The sequence below is a fragment of the Macaca fascicularis genome, chromosome 19 (genome assembly GCF_037993035.2).
Source record: "Macaca fascicularis isolate 582-1 chromosome 19, T2T-MFA8v1.1".
Taxonomy (NCBI): Eukaryota; Metazoa; Chordata; class Mammalia; order Primates; family Cercopithecidae; genus Macaca; species Macaca fascicularis.
The window spans coordinates 4,617,566-4,638,187 of record NC_088393.1 but is presented as its reverse complement, the minus strand read 5'-3'; the positions used below and the strand labels follow the sequence as shown (position 1 = coordinate 4,638,187).

Sequence of the window (20,622 nt, the reverse complement as noted above, 5' to 3'; positions counted from 1 at the left end):
CAGTGCCCCTGAAGCAGCACTGTTCTAAGGCCCTTTTTGATGCTTATTTCTTAGCTTGGAGCTTCCTGGGTCACATGGATAGTAAGGCATAGAGATTTATAGATTTGTATAAAACTCTGTGGTCGGCTGAGCACAGTGGCTCATGCCTGTAATCCCAGCACTTTGGGAGGCCGAGGCGGGAGGATCACGACGAGGTCAGGAGATCGAGATCATCCTGGCTAACATGGTGAAACTCCGTTGCTACTAAAAAATACAAAAAATTAGCTGGGCGTAGTGGCGGATGCCTGTAGTCCCAGTTACTTGGGAAGCCGAGGCAGGAGAATGGAGTGAACTCGGAAGGCAGAGCTTGCAGTGAGCCAAGATTGCGCGACCACACTCCAGCCTGGATGACAGAGTGAGACTCCGTCGCAACAACAACAACAACAACAACAACAACAACAACAACACAACGGTATGGTCAAGGATAAATCCCACACATTTTAAAGAAAAGTTTGGTCCTTCCCTGGCTCCTGTGAGTAACCTCTAAACTCTTAGAGCATCCTGCCTGGAGTGTCTATGTGGGTCATGCCAGATAGTCTATGCTAACTGATATGGTTGGGCTGTGTCCTCACCCAAATCTCATCTTGAATTGTAGTTCCTGTAACCCCACTTGTGGTGGGAGGTACTCAGTGGGAGGTAACTGAGCCATGGGGGCGGTTACCCCCATGCTATTCTCGTGATAGTGAGTTCTCACAAGATCTGATGGTTTTGTAAGGGGCTTTCCCCCTTTGCTCAGCACTTCTCTCTCCTGCTGTGCAGTGAAGAGGTGCCTCCCGCCAGGATTGTAAATTTCCTGGGGCCTCCCCAGCCATGCAGAACTGTGAGTTAATTATACCTCTTTTCTTTATAAATTACCTAGTCTCGAGTATTTCTTCATAGCAGCAAGAGAACGGACTAATACACTCACAACGTGACTTAGGGTGGAAACTTGGGCCGTGTGGCATCAGCTCGATCTGTGCAGGGGCTGGAGGCTAAGAACAGCCATGCAGAAGTCAGCCAGGTGTATGTAGTTGACTCTTAATGAACACCCTGGCCACTAAGGCTTGGGTCAGCTTCTCTAATTGGCAGCACTTTGTGTGTTTTGCCACACATCCCTGCTGGGAGAAATAAAGGATGTCCACACAACCCCACTGGGAGAGGACACTTGGAGGCTTCCACCCGATCTCTCCTGGATCCTGCCCTATGCACCTCTTCCTTTTGTTGATATATATTTTTTTTGAAACGGAGTCTCGCTCTGTTGCCCAGGCTGGAATGCAATGGTGCAATCTCAGCTCACTGCAACCTCTGCCTCCCAGGTTCAAGCGATTCTCTTGCCTCAGCCTCCTGAGTAGCTGGGACTCCAGGTCTGTGCCACCACACCCAGCTAATTTTGTATTTTTAGTAGAGATGGGGTTTTACCCCGTTTGGCCAGGCTGGTCTTGAACTCCTGATTTCAAGTGATCCACCTGCCTTAGCCTCCCAAAGTGCTGGGATTACAGGCATGAACCACCATGCCCGGCTTTTTGCTGATTTTTAACTGTACTGTAATAAACCATTCCACTGTGATAAACCATAACCGTGAGTATGACAGCTTTACTGAGCTCTGTGAGTCCCTCTGGCAAACCATTGCATCTGAGGGTCTTGGAAACTAACACACAGGGAGGCTTTCTTTTCTTTCCTTTTTTTTTTTTTTTTTTTTTTCCTTTTTTGAGACAAAGTCTAACTCTATTGCCCAGGCTGTGGAGTGCAGTGGTACAATCTTGGCTCACCTGGCTAATTTTTGTATTTTTTGTAGGGACGGGGTCTTGCCATCTTGCCCGGGCTGGTCTTGAACTCCTGATCTCAAATGATCCGCCTGCCTCGGCCTCCCAAAGTGCTGGGATTACAGGCGTGAGCCACTGCGCCCGGCCACAGGGAGGCTTTTCTTGGCATCCAGAACCAAGTGGAGAATCGGAGGCACAGTGTGGACCGTCTGCCCTTTTGTGGCATCATATCCTGGGCTTCGGGGAGCCTGGCTCTGTGTGGGTTTTTCCTTGAGGGCCGCTCCACTGCATAACTCTGGGGCCTCATTTGCATCCTGGTCTGGGTAATGGCGCCCCCTGGAGTTGTGCAAGGACGGCCTGACTGGTTAAGGGAACCACTACCTCCCTGCCTCCCCGGTGCCGTATCCCCCACTCCCAATAAGTCATGGGGCAGTTTTCCTGGGATTAGGCTCCCTGCCTGCTTTATATTCGCTGGCAGCTGATTCGATTTTCTGTCCCTCTGGAGAACTCTGACTAATACAGGTCCATGCAGGACGTTCTGAAAACAGCACGAAGACCACCCTGCGTGACACCCACCTTGTTTCCTGATCTTCTGTGACCGGAGCAGACCTGTGGAGAAGAGACGGAGACTGGGCATTATTTGCTTATTTGGGAGCCTGGGCATTTTCCATTTTTTTTTTTAACTTGATTTTTTTTTTTTTTTTTTTTTAAGATAACAGGGTCTTGGCTGGGTGCAGTGGCTCATATCTGTAATCCCAGCACTTTGGGAGGCTGAGGCGGGCGGATCACTCGAGGTCAGGAGTTCGACACCAGCCTGGCCAACATGGTAAAACCCTGTCTCTACTAAAAATACAAAAAGTAGCTGGGCATGGTGGCAGGTGCCTGTAATCCCGGCTACTCGGGAGGCTGAGGCAGGAGAATCACTTGAACCCAGGAGGTGGAGGTTGCAGTGAGCCGAGATCGCACCATTGCACTCCAGCCCCTGGGCGACAAGAGTGAAAATCTGTCTTAAAAAAGAAAAAAAAAAAAAAAGAGATACAGGGTCTTGTGATGTTGCCCAGGCTGGAGTGCAATCATAGCTTGCTGTAGCCTTGAACTCCTGGGCTCTAGCCATCTGCCTGCCTCACCCTTCTGAGTAGCTGGGACTATAGGTGTACATCACCACACCTCGATATTTATTTTTTTAATTAATTTGTTTATTTATTTATGAGATGGAGTCTTGCTCTGTCGCCAGGCTGGAGTGCAGTGGTATGATCTAGGCTCACTGCAAGCTCCGCTTCCCGGGTTCAAGTGATTCTCCTGCCTCAGCCTTCCGGGTAGCTGGGACTATAGGCGTGAGCCACGACACCCAGCTAATTTTTGTATTTTTAGAAGAGATGGGGTTTCACCGTGTTAGCCAGGATGGTCTCGATCTCTTGACCTTGTGATCCTCCCGCCTCGGCCTCCCAAAATACTGGGATTACAGGCATGAGCCACTGCGCCCGCCTGATAATTTTTATTTTTAATTAATTAATTAATTAATTATATTTATTTTATTTTTTTTGAGACGGAGTCTCACTCTGTTGCCCAGGCTGGAGTGCAGTGGCTGGATCTCAGCTCACTGCAAGCTCCGCCTCCTGTGTTTATGCCATTCTCCTGCCTCAGCCTCCCAAGTAGCTGGGACTACAGGTGTCCGCCACCTCGCCCGGCTAGTTTTTTATATTTTTTAGTAGAGACGGGGTTTCACCGTGTTAGCCAGGATGGTCTCAATTGCCTGATCTCATGATCCGCCCGACTCAGCCTCCCAAAGTGCTGGGATTACAGGCTTGAGCCACTGCGCCCGGCCTTATTTATTTTTTTGAGATGGAGTCTCACTTTGTCACTGAGTGCAGTGGTGCTATCTCGGCTCACTGCAACCTCTGTCTCCTGGATTCAAGTGAATCTCCTGCCTCAGCCTCCCAAGTAGCTGGGATTACAGACACCCACCACCACACCCAGCTAATTTTTGTATTTTTAGTAGAGATGAGGTTTCACCATGCTGGCCAGGCTGGTCTCGAACTCCTGACCTCATGTGATCCGCCTGCCTTGGCCTTCCAAAGTGCTGGGATTACAGGCGTGAGCCACCACGCCCAGCCACTTAGTTCCATTTTCTGTCCCTGAACAAGGACCCGCCTCCTACTTAGCCTCCCCCAAGGGACTAGGCAGCCTCCCGTGACTGTCAGCTCTCTGCCCATAGTCCCCTGCACACCTACCTGTTTTCCACTGGTGCCACCTCTGGCTTCTCTTCAGATCTAGGCATCACAAACTCCGGCTGGGGCCTCGCGCTGTGGACAGAGAGAACGAGGTGATGAGGGTGACCAGCCTGGCCAGGCCAAGGGGCTCTCAGCTAGTACTGGCCTCTCTGATTTTCCTGTCCCTGGGACCTGTTTTCCGAACCAGTGAGACGTTCCCCACCTTTGCTATTTGAGAAAACTTCTGGGACCAAGACTCTGTCTTATTTGCCTCTGTTTCCCTTCAAAGCTGACATCGGATCTAGCATGATAAAGGCTGTTTTTTTTTGCTTTGAAACAGGGTCTTGCTCTGTTGCCCAGGCTGTAGTGCAATGGTACAATCATGGCTCACTGCAGCCTCCACTTCCTGGGCTCAAGCAGTCCTCCCAATTCAGTCTTCCTACAAGTAGCTGAACTACAGGCGCATGCCACCACACCTGGCTAATTTTTATTTATTTATTTTTTTTGAGACAGAGTCTTGCTCTGTCACCCACGCTGGAGTGCCATGGCACGATCTCGGCTCACTGCAACCTCCGCCGCTGGGTTCAAGTTCTTCTCCTGTCTCAGCCTCCCAAGTAGCTGGGATTTCAGGCACGCACCACCACGCCTGGCTAATTTTTGTATTTTTGGTAGAGATGGGGTTATTCCATGTTGCCCAGGCTGGTCTCCAACTCCTGCCCTCACATGATCCTCCTGCCTCAGCCTCCCAAAGTGCTGGGATTACAGCCTCCCAAAGGGCTGGGTGAGCCGCTGAGGCCGTCCTGACTTTTATGCTTTATGGAGGGTGAAGTCTGTGCTCAACCTTTTTTTGCCAAGGGTCCCTCATCTTGCACAATAACCTCCAAGGTGGTTGTTAGCATTTTATTTGCTTAATGTAACCTTGCAGCTAAATGTGGGAGCTAGGATTTGAACCCAGGTCTGAGTTTAACGTCCTTGCCAGAGGGGTAGCATCTTACGCCCTGCACAGGACAACGGTCCCTGCTGCCTGGAAGTCACTGGGTTTTCCTAACTGAGAGTCCAGCTCAGCCCCCCACTGCCCCGACCCAGCCCCAGCAGACGCCACTCTGCACACACCTCTCCCTCCTGGCCTTCAGTCTTTCCTCTTCGTATCTGAAAGAAAGAAAAATATGTCAGAGACGACCTTCCTTTTTCCCCTGAGATACACTTTCTGGGGGAATTCCTTTTCCTTTTCAAGCAGAGAAACAAGCTCTCTTTTTTCTTTCTTTTCTTCTTCTTCTTTTTTATTTTCTTCTTCTTCTTTTTTTTTTTTTTTGAGATGGAGTCTTGCACTGTCGCCCAGACTGGAATGCAGTGGCGCGATTTGGCTCACTGCAACCTCCATCTCCTCGGTTTGAGTGATTCTCCTGCCTGAGCCTCCCAAGTAGCTGGGACTACAGGCACCTGCTACCATGCCCAGCTAATTTTTTGTATTTTTAGTAGGGATGGGGTTTGACTATGTTGGCCTGGCCGGTCTCAAACTCCTGACCTTGTGATCCACCCACCTCGGCCTCCCAAAGTGCTGGGATTACAGGCATGAGCCACTGCACCTGGCCCATAGGTGCATTTTTTATTATAAATGTTTATGTGTTGGCCGGGCACGGTGCCTTACTCCTGTAATCCCAGCACTTTGGGAGGCTGAAGCGGGTGGATCATCTGAGCTCAGGAGTTTGAGACCAGCGTGACCAACATGGTGAAACGTTATCTCTACTAAAAATACAAAAATTAGCTGGGCATGGTGGCAGGCGCCTGTAATCCCAGCTACTTGGGAGGCTGAGGCACAAGAATTGCTTGAACCTAGAAGCCGGAGGACATGGTGAGCCGAGACTGCGCCATTGCACTCCAGCCTGGGTGACAGAGCAAGACTCCGTCTCAAAACAAACAAGCAACAACAAAAAACAGGCCGGGCACAGTGGCTCATGCCTGTAATCCCAGCACTTTGGGAGGCTGAGGTGGGCAGATCACCTGAGGTCAGGAGTTCAAGACTAGCCTGGTGAACATGGAGAAACCCTGTCTTTACTAAAAATACAAAAAATAAAAATAAAAAATAGCCGGGCATGGTGGTGCATGCCTATAATCCCAGCCACTTGGGAGGTTGAGGCAAGAGAATTGCTTGAACCTGGGAGGGCGAGGTCGTGGTGAGCCGAGATGGCACCATTGCACTCCAGCCTGGGCAACAAAAGCAAAACTCCTTCTCAAATAAATAAATAAATAAAATTAAAAAAAGAAATGGCTAACATGGCAAGTTCAATGTTACGTGTATTTTACCACAATAAAAAAAATGTATGTTTAAGGAGATTTTTGCAGCATGAACCTAGAGGAGGTATTGATGATGTAACGTTCAGTGAAAAAAGAACGGGACTTGATACTGCCCATCCCTTCCCCAAGCTCCAGGTCCCTGAGGGGCTCCAGGAAATAAATTGGTGGGTTCCAGTCCCCCCATTCCAAGTCTGCGTTTCCCCTCATTGCTGGCTCCTGGCAGCCAGGGGGACCCAGTAGGGGGGTGTTGGAGTGCTATTGTTTGACTGTATCTCCACCCAAATCTTTTTTTTTTTTTTTTGAGATGGAGTTTCACTCTTGTTACCCAGGTTGGAATGCAATGGTGCGATATTGGCTCACCGCAACCTCTGCCTCCCGGGTTCAAGCGATTCTCCTGTCTCAGCCTCCTGAGTAGCTGGGATTACAGGCGTGCGCCACCACACGTGGCTAATTTTTGTATTTTTAGGAGAGACGGGGTTTCACCATCTTGGCCAGGCTAGTCTCGAACTCCTGACCTCAGGTGATCTGCCCGTCTCAGACTCTCAAAGTGCTGGGATTACAGGCGTGAGCCACCTTGCCTGGTCTCTCCACCTGAACCTCATCTTGAATTGTAGCTCCCATAATTCCCTCGTGTTGTGGGAGGGACCTGGTGGGAGGTCACTGAATCACGGGGGCAGGTCTTTCCTGTGCTATTCTCGTGATAGTGAGTAAATCTCACGAGATCTGATGGTTTTATAAAGGGGAATTTCCCTGCACAAATTGCCTTCTCTTGTCTGCCGCCGTGGGAGATATGCGCCTTCCACCATGACTGGGAGCTACACCTCCCCCAAGCCTTATGGAACTGTGAGTCCCTTACCTTAAACCTCTTTTTTTAATTAATTTATTTTTTTGAGACGGAGTCTCGCTCTGTCGCCCAGGCTGGGGTGCAGTGGGGCGATCTCGGCTCACTGCAAGCTCCGCCTCCCGGGTTCACGCCATTCTCCTGCCTCAGCCTCGCGAGTAGCTGGGACTACAGGCGCCGCCACCTCGCCCGGCTAGTTTTTTGGTATTTTTAGTAGAGACGGGGTTTCACAGTGTTAGCCAGGATGGTCTCCATCTCCTGACCTCGTGATCCGCCCGTCTCGGCCTCCCAAAGTGCTGGGATTACAGGCGTGAGCCACCGAGCCCGGCCCCTTAAACCTCTTTTGTAAATTGCCCTGTCTCAGGTAGGTCTTTATCAGCAGCACGAAAATGGACTAATACGGCGGGGAGGACTGTGGGGCCACTTACTGCAGGACGCAGTCTGGGATCTGGACGTGTTCCATGGGGATGAGTTGCTCCAGGTCTTCCAAGCTGTGCACGTACTGGATCTTGTTGATGAACTTGACACTGGCAAGGGGAGAAGGAGAGAGAGGTCTGAAATGCAACCCGTGGGGTGGGGGTTACCTAGGTCCAGACAGAGCCGTGGCGACAGGGATGCCCACAGGACCCCACTCCAGGATGCCCCAGGGCAGATGACGATACCTCCCTTGCGCCCGATGACAGCCTTAATTCTCCTGCACCCCATGAATGGGGTGGAGACCCCGGGTCTGCCCCGAGGCCCTTGCAAGCAGGGCCATGCACTCGACATGGGTTCTTGCAATGAGGATCTTGTTGGAAGGAAGTCAGGAGGCAGGGAGATGGTCTTAGGCTCTACAGGCTGTTTTACCATCATCTAAAAGTTGCTCGTCTGTGTTACTTTTCCCCAAGAATGCTTTCCCTCCATGTCACTGCACAGGACGGCACAGCCAACACTCAGTTGGGCACAAGAAGGGGGCACGTGGGGCTGCCAATTGATTCTCGTTTTGTTTTTTTTTTTCTTGAGACAGAGTCTCGTTCTGTCACCCAGGCTGGAGTGCAGCGGTGCTATCTCGGCTCACTGCAACCTCCGCCTCCCAGGTTCAAGCGATTTCCCCTGCCTCAGCCTCCGGAGTAGCTGGGACTACAGGCATATACCACCACTCCCGGCCAATGTTGTATTTTTAGTGGAGATGGGGTTTCATCATGTTGGCCAGGCTGGTCTCCAACTCCTAACCTCACATGATCTGCCCGCTTCTACCTCCCAAAGTGCAGTCATGAGCCACCCCGCCTGGCCCAATTCTCTGTTCTTTAGGGATGAATGGTTCTTTCCTGTCCAGCCCTGAGCTCTGGCCATCTGGTACCACCTGGTGTTTCGTCACCAGCACATCATGGTATTCTTTTTTTTTTTTTTTTAGAGACAGAGTCTCACTCTGTCACCCAGGTTGGAGTGCAGTGGTGCAATCATGGCTCACTGCAGTCTTGGCCTCCTGGGCTCAAGTGATCCTCCTCCCTCAGTCTCCGAGTAGCTGGGATCACAGGTGCGTGTCACCAGGCCTGGCTAATTAAAAAAAATTTTTCTGTAGAGATGGAGGTCTCGCTCTGTTGCCCAGACTCGTCTTCAACTCCTGGCCTCAAGCGATCCTCCTGCCTTAGCCTCTCAAAGTGCTGAGATTAGAGGTGTGAGCCACCGTGCCTGGTGTTTTATGTGTATTTTTAGAGGTTAAAGATTTATTTAAATTATTTATTTATTTATTTTTGAGACAGAGTCTTATCCTGTAGCCCAGACTGGAGTGCAATGGCGCAATCTCAACTCACTGCAACCTCTGCCTCCAGGGTTCAAGCGATTCTCCTGCCTCAGCCTCCCGAGTAGCTGGGATTGCAGGCATGCGCCACCATGCCTGGCTGATTTTTGTATTTTTAGTAGAGATGGGGTTTCACCATGTTGGCCAGGCTGGTCTCGAACTCCTGACCTCAGGTGATCCACCCATCTTGGCCTCCCAAAGTGCTGGGATTATAGGCTGAGCCATCGCGCCCGGCCACGTGCCGAATGTTTAGATCATCGTGGCACAAATAGAAATTTCCTTTTCTTTTTTTTTTTTTTTGAGACGGAGTCTCGCTCTGTCGCCCAGGCTGGAGTGCAGTGGCCGGATCTCAGCTCACTGCAAGCTCCGCCTCCCGGGTTCACGCCATTCTCCTGCCTCAGCCTCCCGAGTAGGTGGGACTACAGGCGCCCGCCACCTCGCCTGGCCAGTTTTTTTTGTATTTTTTAGTAGAGACGGGGTTTCACCGTGTTAGCCAGGATGGTCTTGATCTCCTGACCTCGTGATCCGCCCGTCTCGGCCTCCCAAAGTGCTGGGATTACAGGCTTGAGCCACCGCGCCCGGCCAGAAATTTCCTTTTCATTTATATAATCATGAAACCTCAGGGTTGTATAGGAGCCCATAATCAGCCTCCAGTCTTGTTGGCTTTTAAATGGGGATAGCTTACAGCTCCTTCCCCCTTTGTAGAGTCAAAAATTACATCTTCGCCGGGCGCGGTGGCTCAAGCCTGTAATCCCAGCACTTTGGGAGGCCGAGACGGGCGGATCACGAGGTCAGGAGATCGAGACCATCCTGGCTAACACGGTGAAACCCCGTCTCTACTAAAAAAAATACAAAAAACTAGCCGGGCGAGGTGGCGGGCGCCTGTAGTCCCAGCTACTTGGGAGGCTGAGGTAGGAGAGTGGTGTGAACCTGGGAGGCGGAGCTTGCAGTGAGCTGAGATCCGGCCACTGCACTCCAGCCTGGGCGACAGAGCCAGACTCCGTCTCAAAAAAAAAAAAAAAAAAAAAAATTACATCTTCAACATTCTCCATGGCCAAATAAAACAAAAGTGATAGAATTTAATTCTTTTATTATTTATTTATTTATTTATTTTGGAGACAGAGTCTTGCTCTGTTACCTAGACTGGAGTGCAGTGGCCTGATCTCAGCTCACTGCAACCTCTGTCTCCCAGGCTCAAGCAATTCTTGTGCCTCAGCCTCCCGAGTAGCTAGGACTACAGGCGTGAGCCACCACTAATTTTTGTCATTTTTAGTAGAGATGGGGTTTTGCTGTGTTGGCCAGGCTGGTCTGGAACTCCTGACCTCAAGTGATCCACCTGCCTCAGCCTCCCAAAATGCTAGGATTACAGGCCTGAGTCACCACACCCGGCCGTATTAAAAAAAATTTTTTTTTTTGTAGAGACAGGGTATTGCTATGTTGCCCAGGCTGGTCTTGAACTCCCGGGCTCAAGCGATTCTCTCATTTCGACCTTCCAAAGTGTTGGGATTACAGGCATGAGCCATGGCGCCCTGTGAAGAATAGAATTATTGGGTTGGTGCAAGAGTGATTGTAGTTTTTGTAATGAAATGTGTGGCAAGAACTCCCATTATTTTTGCACCAACCCAATATCTGCATTAAAGGCAAAGGTGGGCTGGGCGCGGTGGCTCAAGCCTGTAATCCCAGCACTTTGGGAGGCCAAGACGGGCGGATCACGAGGTCAGGAGATCGAGATCATCCTGGCGAACACGGTGAAACCCCATCTCTACTAAAAATACAAAAAACTAGCCGGGCGAGGTGGCGGGCGCCTGTAGTCCCATCTACTCGGGAGGCTGAGGCAGGAGAATGGCGTAAACCCGGGAGGTGGAGCTTGCAGTGATCTGAGATCCGGCCACTGCACTCCAGCCTGGGCGACAGAGCGAGACTCTGTCTCAAAAAAAAAAAAAAAAAAAAAAGGCAAAGGCAATCTATGTTTCTGAATTCTGGAATATAGAGGAGAAAGTGCAATTCTCTTAGACTGAAATGCGTGTTTGCCATTTTGCCTGCGTGATTCATTATTAGTGCAAATGATCCATAATTAGTGTATTCCTCATCTCATTTTGCTAATATGTAAATAAACCCCTTCAGGGTACTTAGCAGTCCTTGAAAACAGCATGTTCAAAGAGTCTGCCTTGAAAATCGTGCCTGCTGTGAATGTGTCCTGTCGTCTCTTTCACTCATCCCAGATTTGTAACTGGGAACATGAACATTAGGAATCTTTATTCAATTCAGTGTTTTGCATCAGATTAAATTAAATTTGCATGACATTTTATTGGATTGAATAAGGCATTTAACATGCCTAATTTTATTTCCCTTGATCTGTTTTACTCTATGCTTAACGTAGTTAACTATGATACACATTATAGAATATATATAGTTTTACATTTTAAATTTGTTGTTAATTAATCATATTATTTATTTATGTATATATATTTTTTATTTTTAGAGACAGGGTTTTGCTCTGTCTCCCAGGCTGGAGTGCAGTGCAGCGATCATAGCTCACTGCAGCCTCTACCTCCTGGGCTCAAGTGATCCTCCTGCCTCAGCCTCCTGAGTAGCTGGGACTACAGGCGTGTGATGCCATGCATGGCTGATTTTCTTTTGAGACAGGGTCTCACTCGGTCACCCAGGCTGGAGTACAGTGGCTTGATCACGGCTCATTGCAGCCTTGACCTCCTGGGCTCAAGCCATCCTCCCACATGAGCCTCCCAAGTAGCTGAAACTACAGGTGCACACCACCATGTCCTGCTAATTTTTGTATTTTTTGTAGAGATGGGGGTTTTGCTATGTTGCTCAGGCTGGCCTTAAACGATCCTCCCACCTCAGCCTTCTGAGTAGCTGGGATTACAGGTGTGAGCCACGGTGCCTGGCTGTGTGCAATTTAAAACTGTTTAAAGCAATAATACGTATCATCATAGAGAAGCTGGAACATGCAGATCAAACACACACATGGATGCACACACACACAGATGCACACACACGTACACATGTGCACACACAGATGCACACACAAATGCATGCATACACACACACACACACTCACACACACTCAGGCCACCAGACTCGGGTTGTAGCCTCCTCATCTTACCTGATGAAAGGGCGAGAGATGGCCAGCACAGTCCGAATGAACCACGAGGGGTGGACGATGATCAAGGACTTCAGGTTTTTCCGCAATCTGTGTGGGGCCGCAAAGGAAGCAAGATGGGCTCCTGGGGCGAGCCCTCGGGAGGGAGGAGTTGGGTGGGACGGGAGAGCCACAGGCAAGCATTCGTCACTTTGCTCATTTCACATGTGGTCTCCAGGTACCTGTCAAATCCCTGCCCCCATCCAAGACATGGGGGTCCCATGGTGGGATAAAGACACACCCTTTGAGTCCCTAAGACCCCAAGGTGGATGAGGTAGATAGAGACCTCATGGTGCAGAGCAGGTGAACCAGGCTGGCAGTTATTTGAGCAGCCAAGATTGTATTTTCACCACCTAATGCCCTAGGAGGGACCAGCCTGTCCTTGGAGCCTCCCTCCACTAACCTGGGTGCAAGGACGGATTTGCTGGCTCAATTTTAATGTCACTCTGAGGCTATTTACGATAACCCCGGGTGGAAGCAGCCCTTGCCCATCAAGATGAATGGAATGGACAAACCATATGTGGTACGTCCATGCAATGGAATATTATGCAGCCATGAAAAGGAAGGAGGCTCTGACACAGCCTACAATGTGGATGCACCCTGAGGACGTCACACTCAGTGAGGAAAGCCAGATACAAAAGGGCAAATCCTGTGTGATTCCAGTCCTAGGAGGTCCCTAGAGTCATCAGATTCACTGAGACAGAACGTAGGATGGGGGGTGCCAGGGCCTGGGGAGAAGGAATTGGGAGTGACTGTTTCATGGGGACAGAGACTTGCTCTGTCGCCCAGGCTGGAGTGCAATGGCATGATCTTGGCTCACTGCATACTCCATCTCTTGGGTTCAAGTGATTCTCCTGCCTCAGCTTCCCAAGCAGCTGGGACTACAGGCATTCATCACCACGGCCAGCTAATTTTTGAATGTTTTTAGTAGAGATAGGATTTCACTATATGTTGGCCAGGCTGGTCTTGAACTCCTGACCTCAGGTGATCCGCCCACCTTGGCTTCCCAAAGTGCTGGGATTACAGGTGTGATCCCCCTCGCCCAGCCTATAAGTGTTTCTGTAGAGACAGGGTTTTGCTCTGTTGCCCAGGCTCGTCTCAAACTCCTGGGCTCAAGGGACCCTCCCACCTCAGCCTCTCGAAATGCTGGGATTCCAGGTGTGAGCCACCAAGGCCGGCCCCCTGTGTGATTTTCATGCCCCCGCTGTGCTTCCTGAGGCATCCCCACCTCACCTCCGATCGATCATCTGGTAGCACTTCTTCAGCCAGCCGATCCCCGGCATCCTTCGCCGGGGCGTGGCGCCGTTCAGGTACACGATCATGTAGTCCTCAGCCACCAGGAGCTCTAAGCTGCTGATGACGTACCTGCTCACGGGGCACAGAAGGCAGGGACCCAACATGGAGGGGTCCAGCGTCAGGACACCTGTGGTGCCGACCCCGCGTGCCTCCACCCCTGCCCTGGCTGGGCCAGCCGCACTGGTCCTGGTGTTGTCTGCTGTCCTGGCGGACTGCAGGGTGGGAGCGGACATGGATGATCCCAGCACACTCCACATGAGTGTCAGCGGGCAGCCTCCTAGGGCAGTTACCCTTTTATTGAGTCTTGCTTTTTTTTTTTTTTGAGATGAAGTTTCGTTCTTGTCGCCCAGGCTGGAGAGCAGTGGTGCGATCTTGGCTCGCTGCAACCTCCGCTTCCCGGGTTCAAGCGATTCTCCTGCCGCAGCCTCCCTAGTAGCTGGGATTAAAGGCACCTGCCACCAAGCCCAGCTAAGTTGTTGTATTTTTAGTAGAGACAGGGTTTCACTATGTTGGCCAGGCTGGTCTCTAGACCTTGCTTTTTTTTTTTTTTTTTTTTTTTTTGAGACGGAGTCTCGTACTGTTACCCAGGCTGGAATACAGTGGTGCCATCTTGGCTCACTGCAACCCCCGCCTCCCGGGTTCAAGCGATTCTCCTGCCTCAGCCTCCCAAGTAGCTGGGACCACAGGCGCCCGCTAATATGCCTGGCTAATTTTTGTATTTTTAGTAGAGATGGGGTTTCACCATGTTGGCCAGGTTGGTCTCAAATTCCTGGACTCAAGCGATCCTCCCACCTCAGCCTCCCAAACTGTAGGGATTACAGACGTGAGGCCTTGTGCCCGGCTTGAAGATGGAAATCTTACTAATAACAATGATAAGAGTTGTCATGATTGATGAGCTCTTCATATCAGCTATCAGGTGCTGTGTGCGTATTGCCTGTATCTGTCATCATAAAATGACACCTGTGTGTCTTTGGGCAAGTGACTCAGCCTCTCTGTGCTCAGGGTGCTCACCCGTAGAATGGAGGGAATGGCGTCTGCCTTACAGGGCTGTGGTCAGGGTGGGATGTGTTAGCAGATGGGAACCCCTTAGCCCACGGCTGCCACAGAGTAACTGCTCAGTAAATGATAGACAAGAGGACGAAAAGGAGGAAGAGGAGAAAAGAAGAGAGAGGAAGGGGAGGAGGAAAAGGAAGAGGAGAGGGAGGAAGGGGAGGGGGAGGAGGAAGAGGGAGGGGGAGGAGGAGGAGAAGAAAGGGGAGGAGGGGGAAGGAAGAAGGGGAGGAGGAGGAAGAGGAGGAGGACGGTGAGGAGAACAGGGTGGCCCAGAAGGAAAGCCACTGTGAGCCTCAGGGCCAGCAGGGACTCAGATCAAGGTCTGTGGCCGCCACGCTCTTCCTTGGTGCCAGGCAGGCTTCCTAGGCCCACAATGCAATCCTTGCAACCTGGTGCCCCTGCGTCCAGGGAGGCGTCAGAGCTGGCCCAAGGCTGCCCACGCGGGCGGGGACTCACAGGAAGAGGTTCTCCATGATGTAGTGGTAGTCGGGGAGGCTGCTGTCTGGAAGGAAGCAGGCTGCGAAGACGATGATGGCGTTGAGGCCTTCGCCATAGTACCCTGCGGAGAGGCAGCTGGTCGGCAACGTCAGACTCCTCTCCCAGCCCTGAGCTGCCTCCTGCGCACCACCCACCACGTCCCGGTGCCCACACGCTCGGGAGGGCAAGGCGCTAAGCCACAATAGCCAGTGACCCCTCAGCCAGTCGGTGCCCACACGCTCCGGAGGGCAAGGCTCTGAGCCACAGTAGCCAGTGACCCCTCAGCCAGTCTCTGCCTTTGTTGGGGAGTGACAGTGACCATCAGGAGCCCTCACTGCGCCTGCCTGGCCATGCACACCTTGCCCATAGTCCGTCCACCCCAAGCGAGTTGACGGCTTAACATCCCAGTGCATCAGGCAAAGAGACTGAGGTTCAGAGAGGGGCACTGACGAGCCTCCTGATGCCCCACGGGCCGGGCTGGAGCCCCAAGGGGGCGCCAAGGGGCAGGTCTCACCTCCGTGGGTGACCACTTTCATGTAAGGCCGGATCATGTGCAGGTCTATACGGTGTTCTTGCTCCCCGATGATCACCGTCCGCCACAGGCGCCCGTTGGCGGCACCGCCGTCCTCCGTCGTGCCGTCCCCAAATAGATCTGCGCTGTCCCCGGGCATGTTCTTGGCGGTGGCCACGGGGGTGTCATCTAGAAGCAGGAGGGGAAGAGTCGCATGGATGCGAGTCCAGATACCTCCCGCCCTCCCACTCAGCCTTCCTTCCCCTCTCCCGTGTCCCTTGGTGCCGGAACCCACACGTCCTTCTCTTCTCCCCACCTGGCTGCCCTGCTGACCCATTTTCCTCTCCCACTCCCGCTTCAAGGCCTGGCTCAAATGCCGCCTCCTCCAGGAAGCCTTTCTGGACATTCCCTTTGCTGGCCTCCCAGGGTGCTCTGTTGGTTAAGGACCTGTGTCCTGGAGCTTCTCAGAGCTGGTGAACGCATCTGCTTCATCAAACCACGAGGGCACTCGGGACATGCGTGCCTGGGTTCTACTCTCCCAGGAGCCTGGCACACAGAGAGCGGTCCTCATGCCTCAGCCTCCCAGATACCTGGGACTACAGTTGGGCACCACCACACCCAGCTAATTTTTGTATTTTTGTAGAGATAAGGTTTCGATATGTTGCCCAGGCTGGTCTCAAACTCGTGGCCTTAAGCAATCCTCCTACCCTGGCCTCCCGAAGCTCTGGGATTACAGGCATGAGACACTGCATTGTCCTGAATTCCTTTTTTTTTTTTTTTTTTGAGACGGAGTCTCGCTCTGTCGCCCAGGCTGGACTGCAGTGGCCAGTTCTCAGCTCACTGCAAGCTCCGCCTCCCGGGTTTACGACATTCTCCTGCCTCAGCCTCCCGAGTAGCTGGGACTACAGGCGCCCGCCACCTCGCCCGGCTAGTTTTTTGTATTTTTTAGTAGAGACGGGGTTTCACCGTGTTAGCCAGGATGGTCTCGATCTCCTGACCTCGTGATCCACCCGTCTTGGCCTTCCAAAGTGCTGAGATTACAGGCTTGAGCCACCGTGCTGGCCGGTCCTTAATTCTTTTCTTTCTTTTTCTCTCTCTTTCCTTCCTTTCCTTCTTTCTTTCTCTCTCTCTCCCTCCCTCCTTCCCTTTCTTTTTTTTTCTTTTTTTTGTTTTTGAGACAGAGTCTCATTCTGTCGCCCAGGCTGGAGTGCAGTGGTGTGATATCGGCTCACTGCAAACTCCACCTCCCGGGTTCACGCCATTCTCCTGCCTCAGCCTCCCGAGTAGCTGGGATTACAGGCACCTGCCACCACGCCCGGCTAACTTTTTGTATTTTTAGTAGAGACGGGGTGTCACCGTGTTAGCCAGGATGGTCTCGATCTCCTGACCTCGCGATCTGCCTGCCTTAGCCTCCCAAAGTGCTGGGATTACAGGCGTGAGCCATGGCGCCCAGGCCCACCTCGCTCTCTTTTTAAAAAATTTTATTTTTAGGCCGGGCGCGGTGGCTCAAGCCTATAATCCCAGCACTTTGGGAGGCCGAGGCGGGTGGATCACGAGGTCAGGAGATCGAGACCATCCTGGCTAACACGGTGAAACCCCGTCTCTACTAAAAATACAAAAAACTAGCTGGGCGTGGTGGCGGGCGCCTGTAGTCCCAGCTACTCGGAGGCTGAGGCAGGAGAATGGCGTGAACCCGGGAGGCGGAGCTTGCAGTGAGCCGAGATCGCGCCACTGCACTCCAGCCTGGGCGACAGAGCGAGACTCCGTCTCAAAAAAAAAAAAAAAAAAAAATTTTATTTTTGAGACAGGGTCTCACTCTTTTTAAAATATTTTATTTTATTTTATTTATTTTATTTTATTATTTTATTTTATTTTATTTTTTTGAGATGGAGTCTCGCTCTGTCGCCCAGGCTGGACTGCAGTGGCATGATCTCGGCTCAGTGCAAGCTCCGCCTCCCAGGTTCACGCCATTCTCCTGCCTCAGCCTCCCGAGTCACTGGGACTACAGGTGCCCACTACCATGCCTGGCTAATTTTTTGTATTTTTAGTAGAGACAGGGTGTTACCGTGTTAGCCACGGTGATCATGAGGTCGATCTCCTGACCTTATGATCCACCCGCCTCGGCCTCCCAAAGTGCTGGGATTATAGGCATGAGCCACCGCGCCCAGCAAAAATGTTATTTTTAAGACAGGGTCCCATTCTGTTGTCCAGGCTAGAGTGCAGTGGCATGATCACGTCTCACTGCAGCCTTGATCTCCTGGATTTAAGGCTAGACAGCTTAGAGCCCCTGCCCCACTTGTGACTCTGAGCCTATAGGAATCCAGAGACAGAAAGGTGGGGGCCCTCCCGCAGGCCCCCGAGAGACCCCGAACTTTACCTTCCCACTCCAGTTCGTTGCCATTCCCCAGGAACTCCAGCGAGTCAGTCTCATCGGGGGTCTCGATGTCATCCACGTTAATATCCAGGTCATCAGGGGTATCCAAGAAGTCATCGGACAGCAGGGATCCCTCACTCTGATCCAGAGAAATGTTGATATCTGGGGCCACCAGCGTCTTCCTCTTACGATGCGCTCCGTTGAAGTTTAGCGTGTTGGGAGGAGCTGCAGGGAAATGAGAAACACGGAAAAAATCTTTGCTTTCTCTCTTTTACCTCCTCCCCGTTTTCCTACCTGGTGGAAGCTGTTTTATCATACAGGAATGGGGAAGAGAGGGTAGGCTTCCTTCTGTGTCCATGCCATTGTTGGGGGCGGGCAGAATTAAGCAGGCATCATCCTGACGGGGTGAATGTTATAACCACTGTCCTGTGGGCAGGGGCGGGGCACTTGCCTCAGAGATTAAAGATGGATGCTTGGACATTGGGTAGACATGAGTTCAAAGCCTGACTTTGGCCTGGCGCGGTGGCTCACGCCTGTAATCCCAGCACTTTGGGAGGCCAAGGCGGGCGGATCACCTGAGGTCAGGAGTTCGAGACCAGCCTGGCCAACATGACGAAACCCCGTCTCTACTAAAAATACAAAAATTAGCCAGTTGTGGTGGTGGGCACCTGTAATCCCAGCTACTTGGGAGGCTGAGGCAGGAGAATCACTTGAGCCCAGGAGGCAGAGGTTACAGTGAGCTGAGATCATAGCATTGCACTCCAGCCTGGGTGACAGAGCGAAACTCTATCTCAAAAATAAATAAATAAATAAATAAATAAAGGAAGGATCACGCCACTGCACTCCAGCCTGGATGACAGAGTTATGACCTGGTCTCCTAAAAAATGTATATATTTGGGTCCAATATAATGTATTATACCTTAAAATGTATATGTTTAGAGCTCTGGATAGCAGAGCCTCCCAGGGTGCCCTTGGCTGTGCTGACTTTGTGCCTCCAGGGCGCTTGGCATCACCTCATTTAATCCTTACATGCCCCCTCTGCGAGAAGCTCACTACCTACATTTAGTAGATGAGGCATTGGAGGCACAGAGAAGCTGAGTGACTAGCACAGGGACACACAGCAACACGGCGTGCTGGCTTCACGACAGCGCCATTGTCCACTGTGTCTCTCACCCACCACAGCCACTTCCACCGTAGACCCCAGGACGGAACATTCTGCCCACGGTGTGGCCTGTGACATTTCTACAGTTACAGCCCCAGGCAGGGCTGAAACCCAGAAGCACTGAGCTCATTTCTGCCCTTCTGTGGACGTGGAAACTTACAGGATGTGTCTTCTACCGGGCTGCCAAGCAATTCCACCCCCGTCTCTTCTGGGAGCGGCCTACGGACCCATCCAGGAATGGGCATCAGTCGCCGGGCACCAGAGATTCAGTCAGAGGACAGTGGAGTTGCCCAGACAGGTCCAGCCAGGCAAGTCAGACAAGAACAAAAGCAAAACGCAGTTAGTTCTGGAGAATCACTGGACTTAAATATATACATTTTTTTTGGAGACAGAGCCTCACTCTGTCACCCAGGCTGGTGTGCAGTAGCGTGATCATGGCTCACTACAGCCTCAACTTCCTATGCTCAAGAGATCCTCCTGCCTCAGCCTCCTGAGTAGCTGGGACTGCAGGCACACACCACCATGGCTAGCTAATTTTGTAGTTTTTTGTAGAGATGGGATCTCGCTATGTTTCCCACGCTGCTCTTGAACTCCTGGGTTCAAGCTATCTTCCCACCTTGGCCTCCCAAAGGGCTGGGATTACGGGCGTGAGCCACCACAAGCAGCACGTTTTTTCTTTTTCTTTTTGTTCGTTCATTCGTTCTTCTTTTTTTTTTTTTTTTTTTTTGAGACAGAGTCTCGCTGTGTCACCCAGGCTGGATGGAGTACGATGGCGCAATCTCGGCTCACTGCAACCTCCGTCTCCCGGGTTCAAGCAATTCTTTTGCCTCAGCCTCCCAAGTGGCTGGGACTACAGGTGCCCGCCACCATGCCCGGCTAATTTTTGTATTTTTAGTAGGGACGGAGTTTCACCATATTGGCCAAGCTGGTCTCGAACTCATGACCTTGTGATTCACCCACCTCGGCCTCAAAGTGCTGGGATTACAGGCGTGATGGCCACTGCGCCTGGCCAGCATGTTTTTTCTTTAGCAGAGGAAGAAAATTATAATGCATCAGGGCTGAAGGGCTCCTTTTTTTTTTTTTTTTTTTTTTTTTTTTGAGACGGAGTCTTGCTCTGTCACCCAGGCTGGAGTGCAGTGGCCGGATCTCAGCTCACTGCAAGCTCCGCCTCCCGGGTTTACGCCATTCTCCTGCCTCAGCCTCCCGAGTAGCTGGGACTACAGGCGCCCGCCACCTCGCCCGGCTATTTTTTTGTATTTTTTAGTAGAGACGGGGTTTCACTGTGTTAGCCGGGATCGTCTCTCGATCTCCTGACCTCGTGATCCGCCCATCTCGGCCTCCCAAAGTGCTGGGATTACAGGCTTGAGCCACCGCGCCCGGCCTGAAGGGCTCCTTTTAATCATCAAATTAATATTAAGATTTTTGGAGATTTTTGGATGGCTTGAGGAGAATGAAGGTTTTCCCCAGAGAGCACATGACTTCAAAAACTTGGAAATATGTTAAGAAGTTGAATTCTCTCTAGGGCAACCCTGCGAGATTTGGTCTCTGATGAGCTGTTGACTCTCAAATGCAGCAAAAAGTGTTAAAAATAAATAAATAAAAAACCCCACAAAAACCTGAGTCAACCAGAAGAGATCTGTGTCAATGGTGAACCAGTTTGTGCAACCAAATACATAATGCAA

The 20,622-nt window shown here is 51.4% G+C and overlaps 1 protein-coding gene and 1 long non-coding RNA gene across 3 annotated transcripts in view; one reads left to right on the top strand and one right to left on the bottom strand.

Annotated features, from left to right (window-relative positions):
* ATCAY (ATCAY kinesin light chain interacting caytaxin) overlaps window positions 1–20,622 on the bottom strand; it is a 42,802-nt gene that overhangs the window by 4,383 nt on the left and 17,797 nt on the right. Inside the window, exons 3-12 of one of the 2 annotated variants that reach the window (XM_045378909.3) lie at window positions 19,101–19,159; window positions 17,782–18,003; window positions 15,408–15,593; window positions 14,873–14,975; window positions 13,301–13,432; window positions 12,032–12,118; window positions 7,556–7,654; window positions 5,105–5,140; window positions 4,013–4,084; window positions 2,358–2,390 (exon numbers count right to left, since the gene is read on the bottom strand). In XM_045378909.3, the coding sequence (XP_045234844.1) occupies window positions 2,358–2,390; window positions 4,013–4,084; window positions 5,105–5,140; window positions 7,556–7,654; window positions 12,032–12,118; window positions 13,301–13,432; window positions 14,873–14,975; window positions 15,408–15,593; window positions 17,782–18,003; window positions 19,101–19,159 (1,029 nt within the window). The remainder of the gene's footprint in view (window positions 1–2,357; window positions 2,391–4,012; window positions 4,085–5,104; window positions 5,141–7,555; window positions 7,655–12,031; window positions 12,119–13,300; window positions 13,433–14,872; window positions 14,976–15,407; window positions 15,594–17,781; window positions 18,004–19,100; window positions 19,160–20,622) is intronic. The other variant, XM_074025398.1, reaches the window with a different exon arrangement.
* Window positions 1–20,622, top strand: part of LOC135968468 (uncharacterized) — a 97,279-nt gene that overhangs the window by 74,583 nt on the left and 2,074 nt on the right. The window lies entirely within an intron of this gene.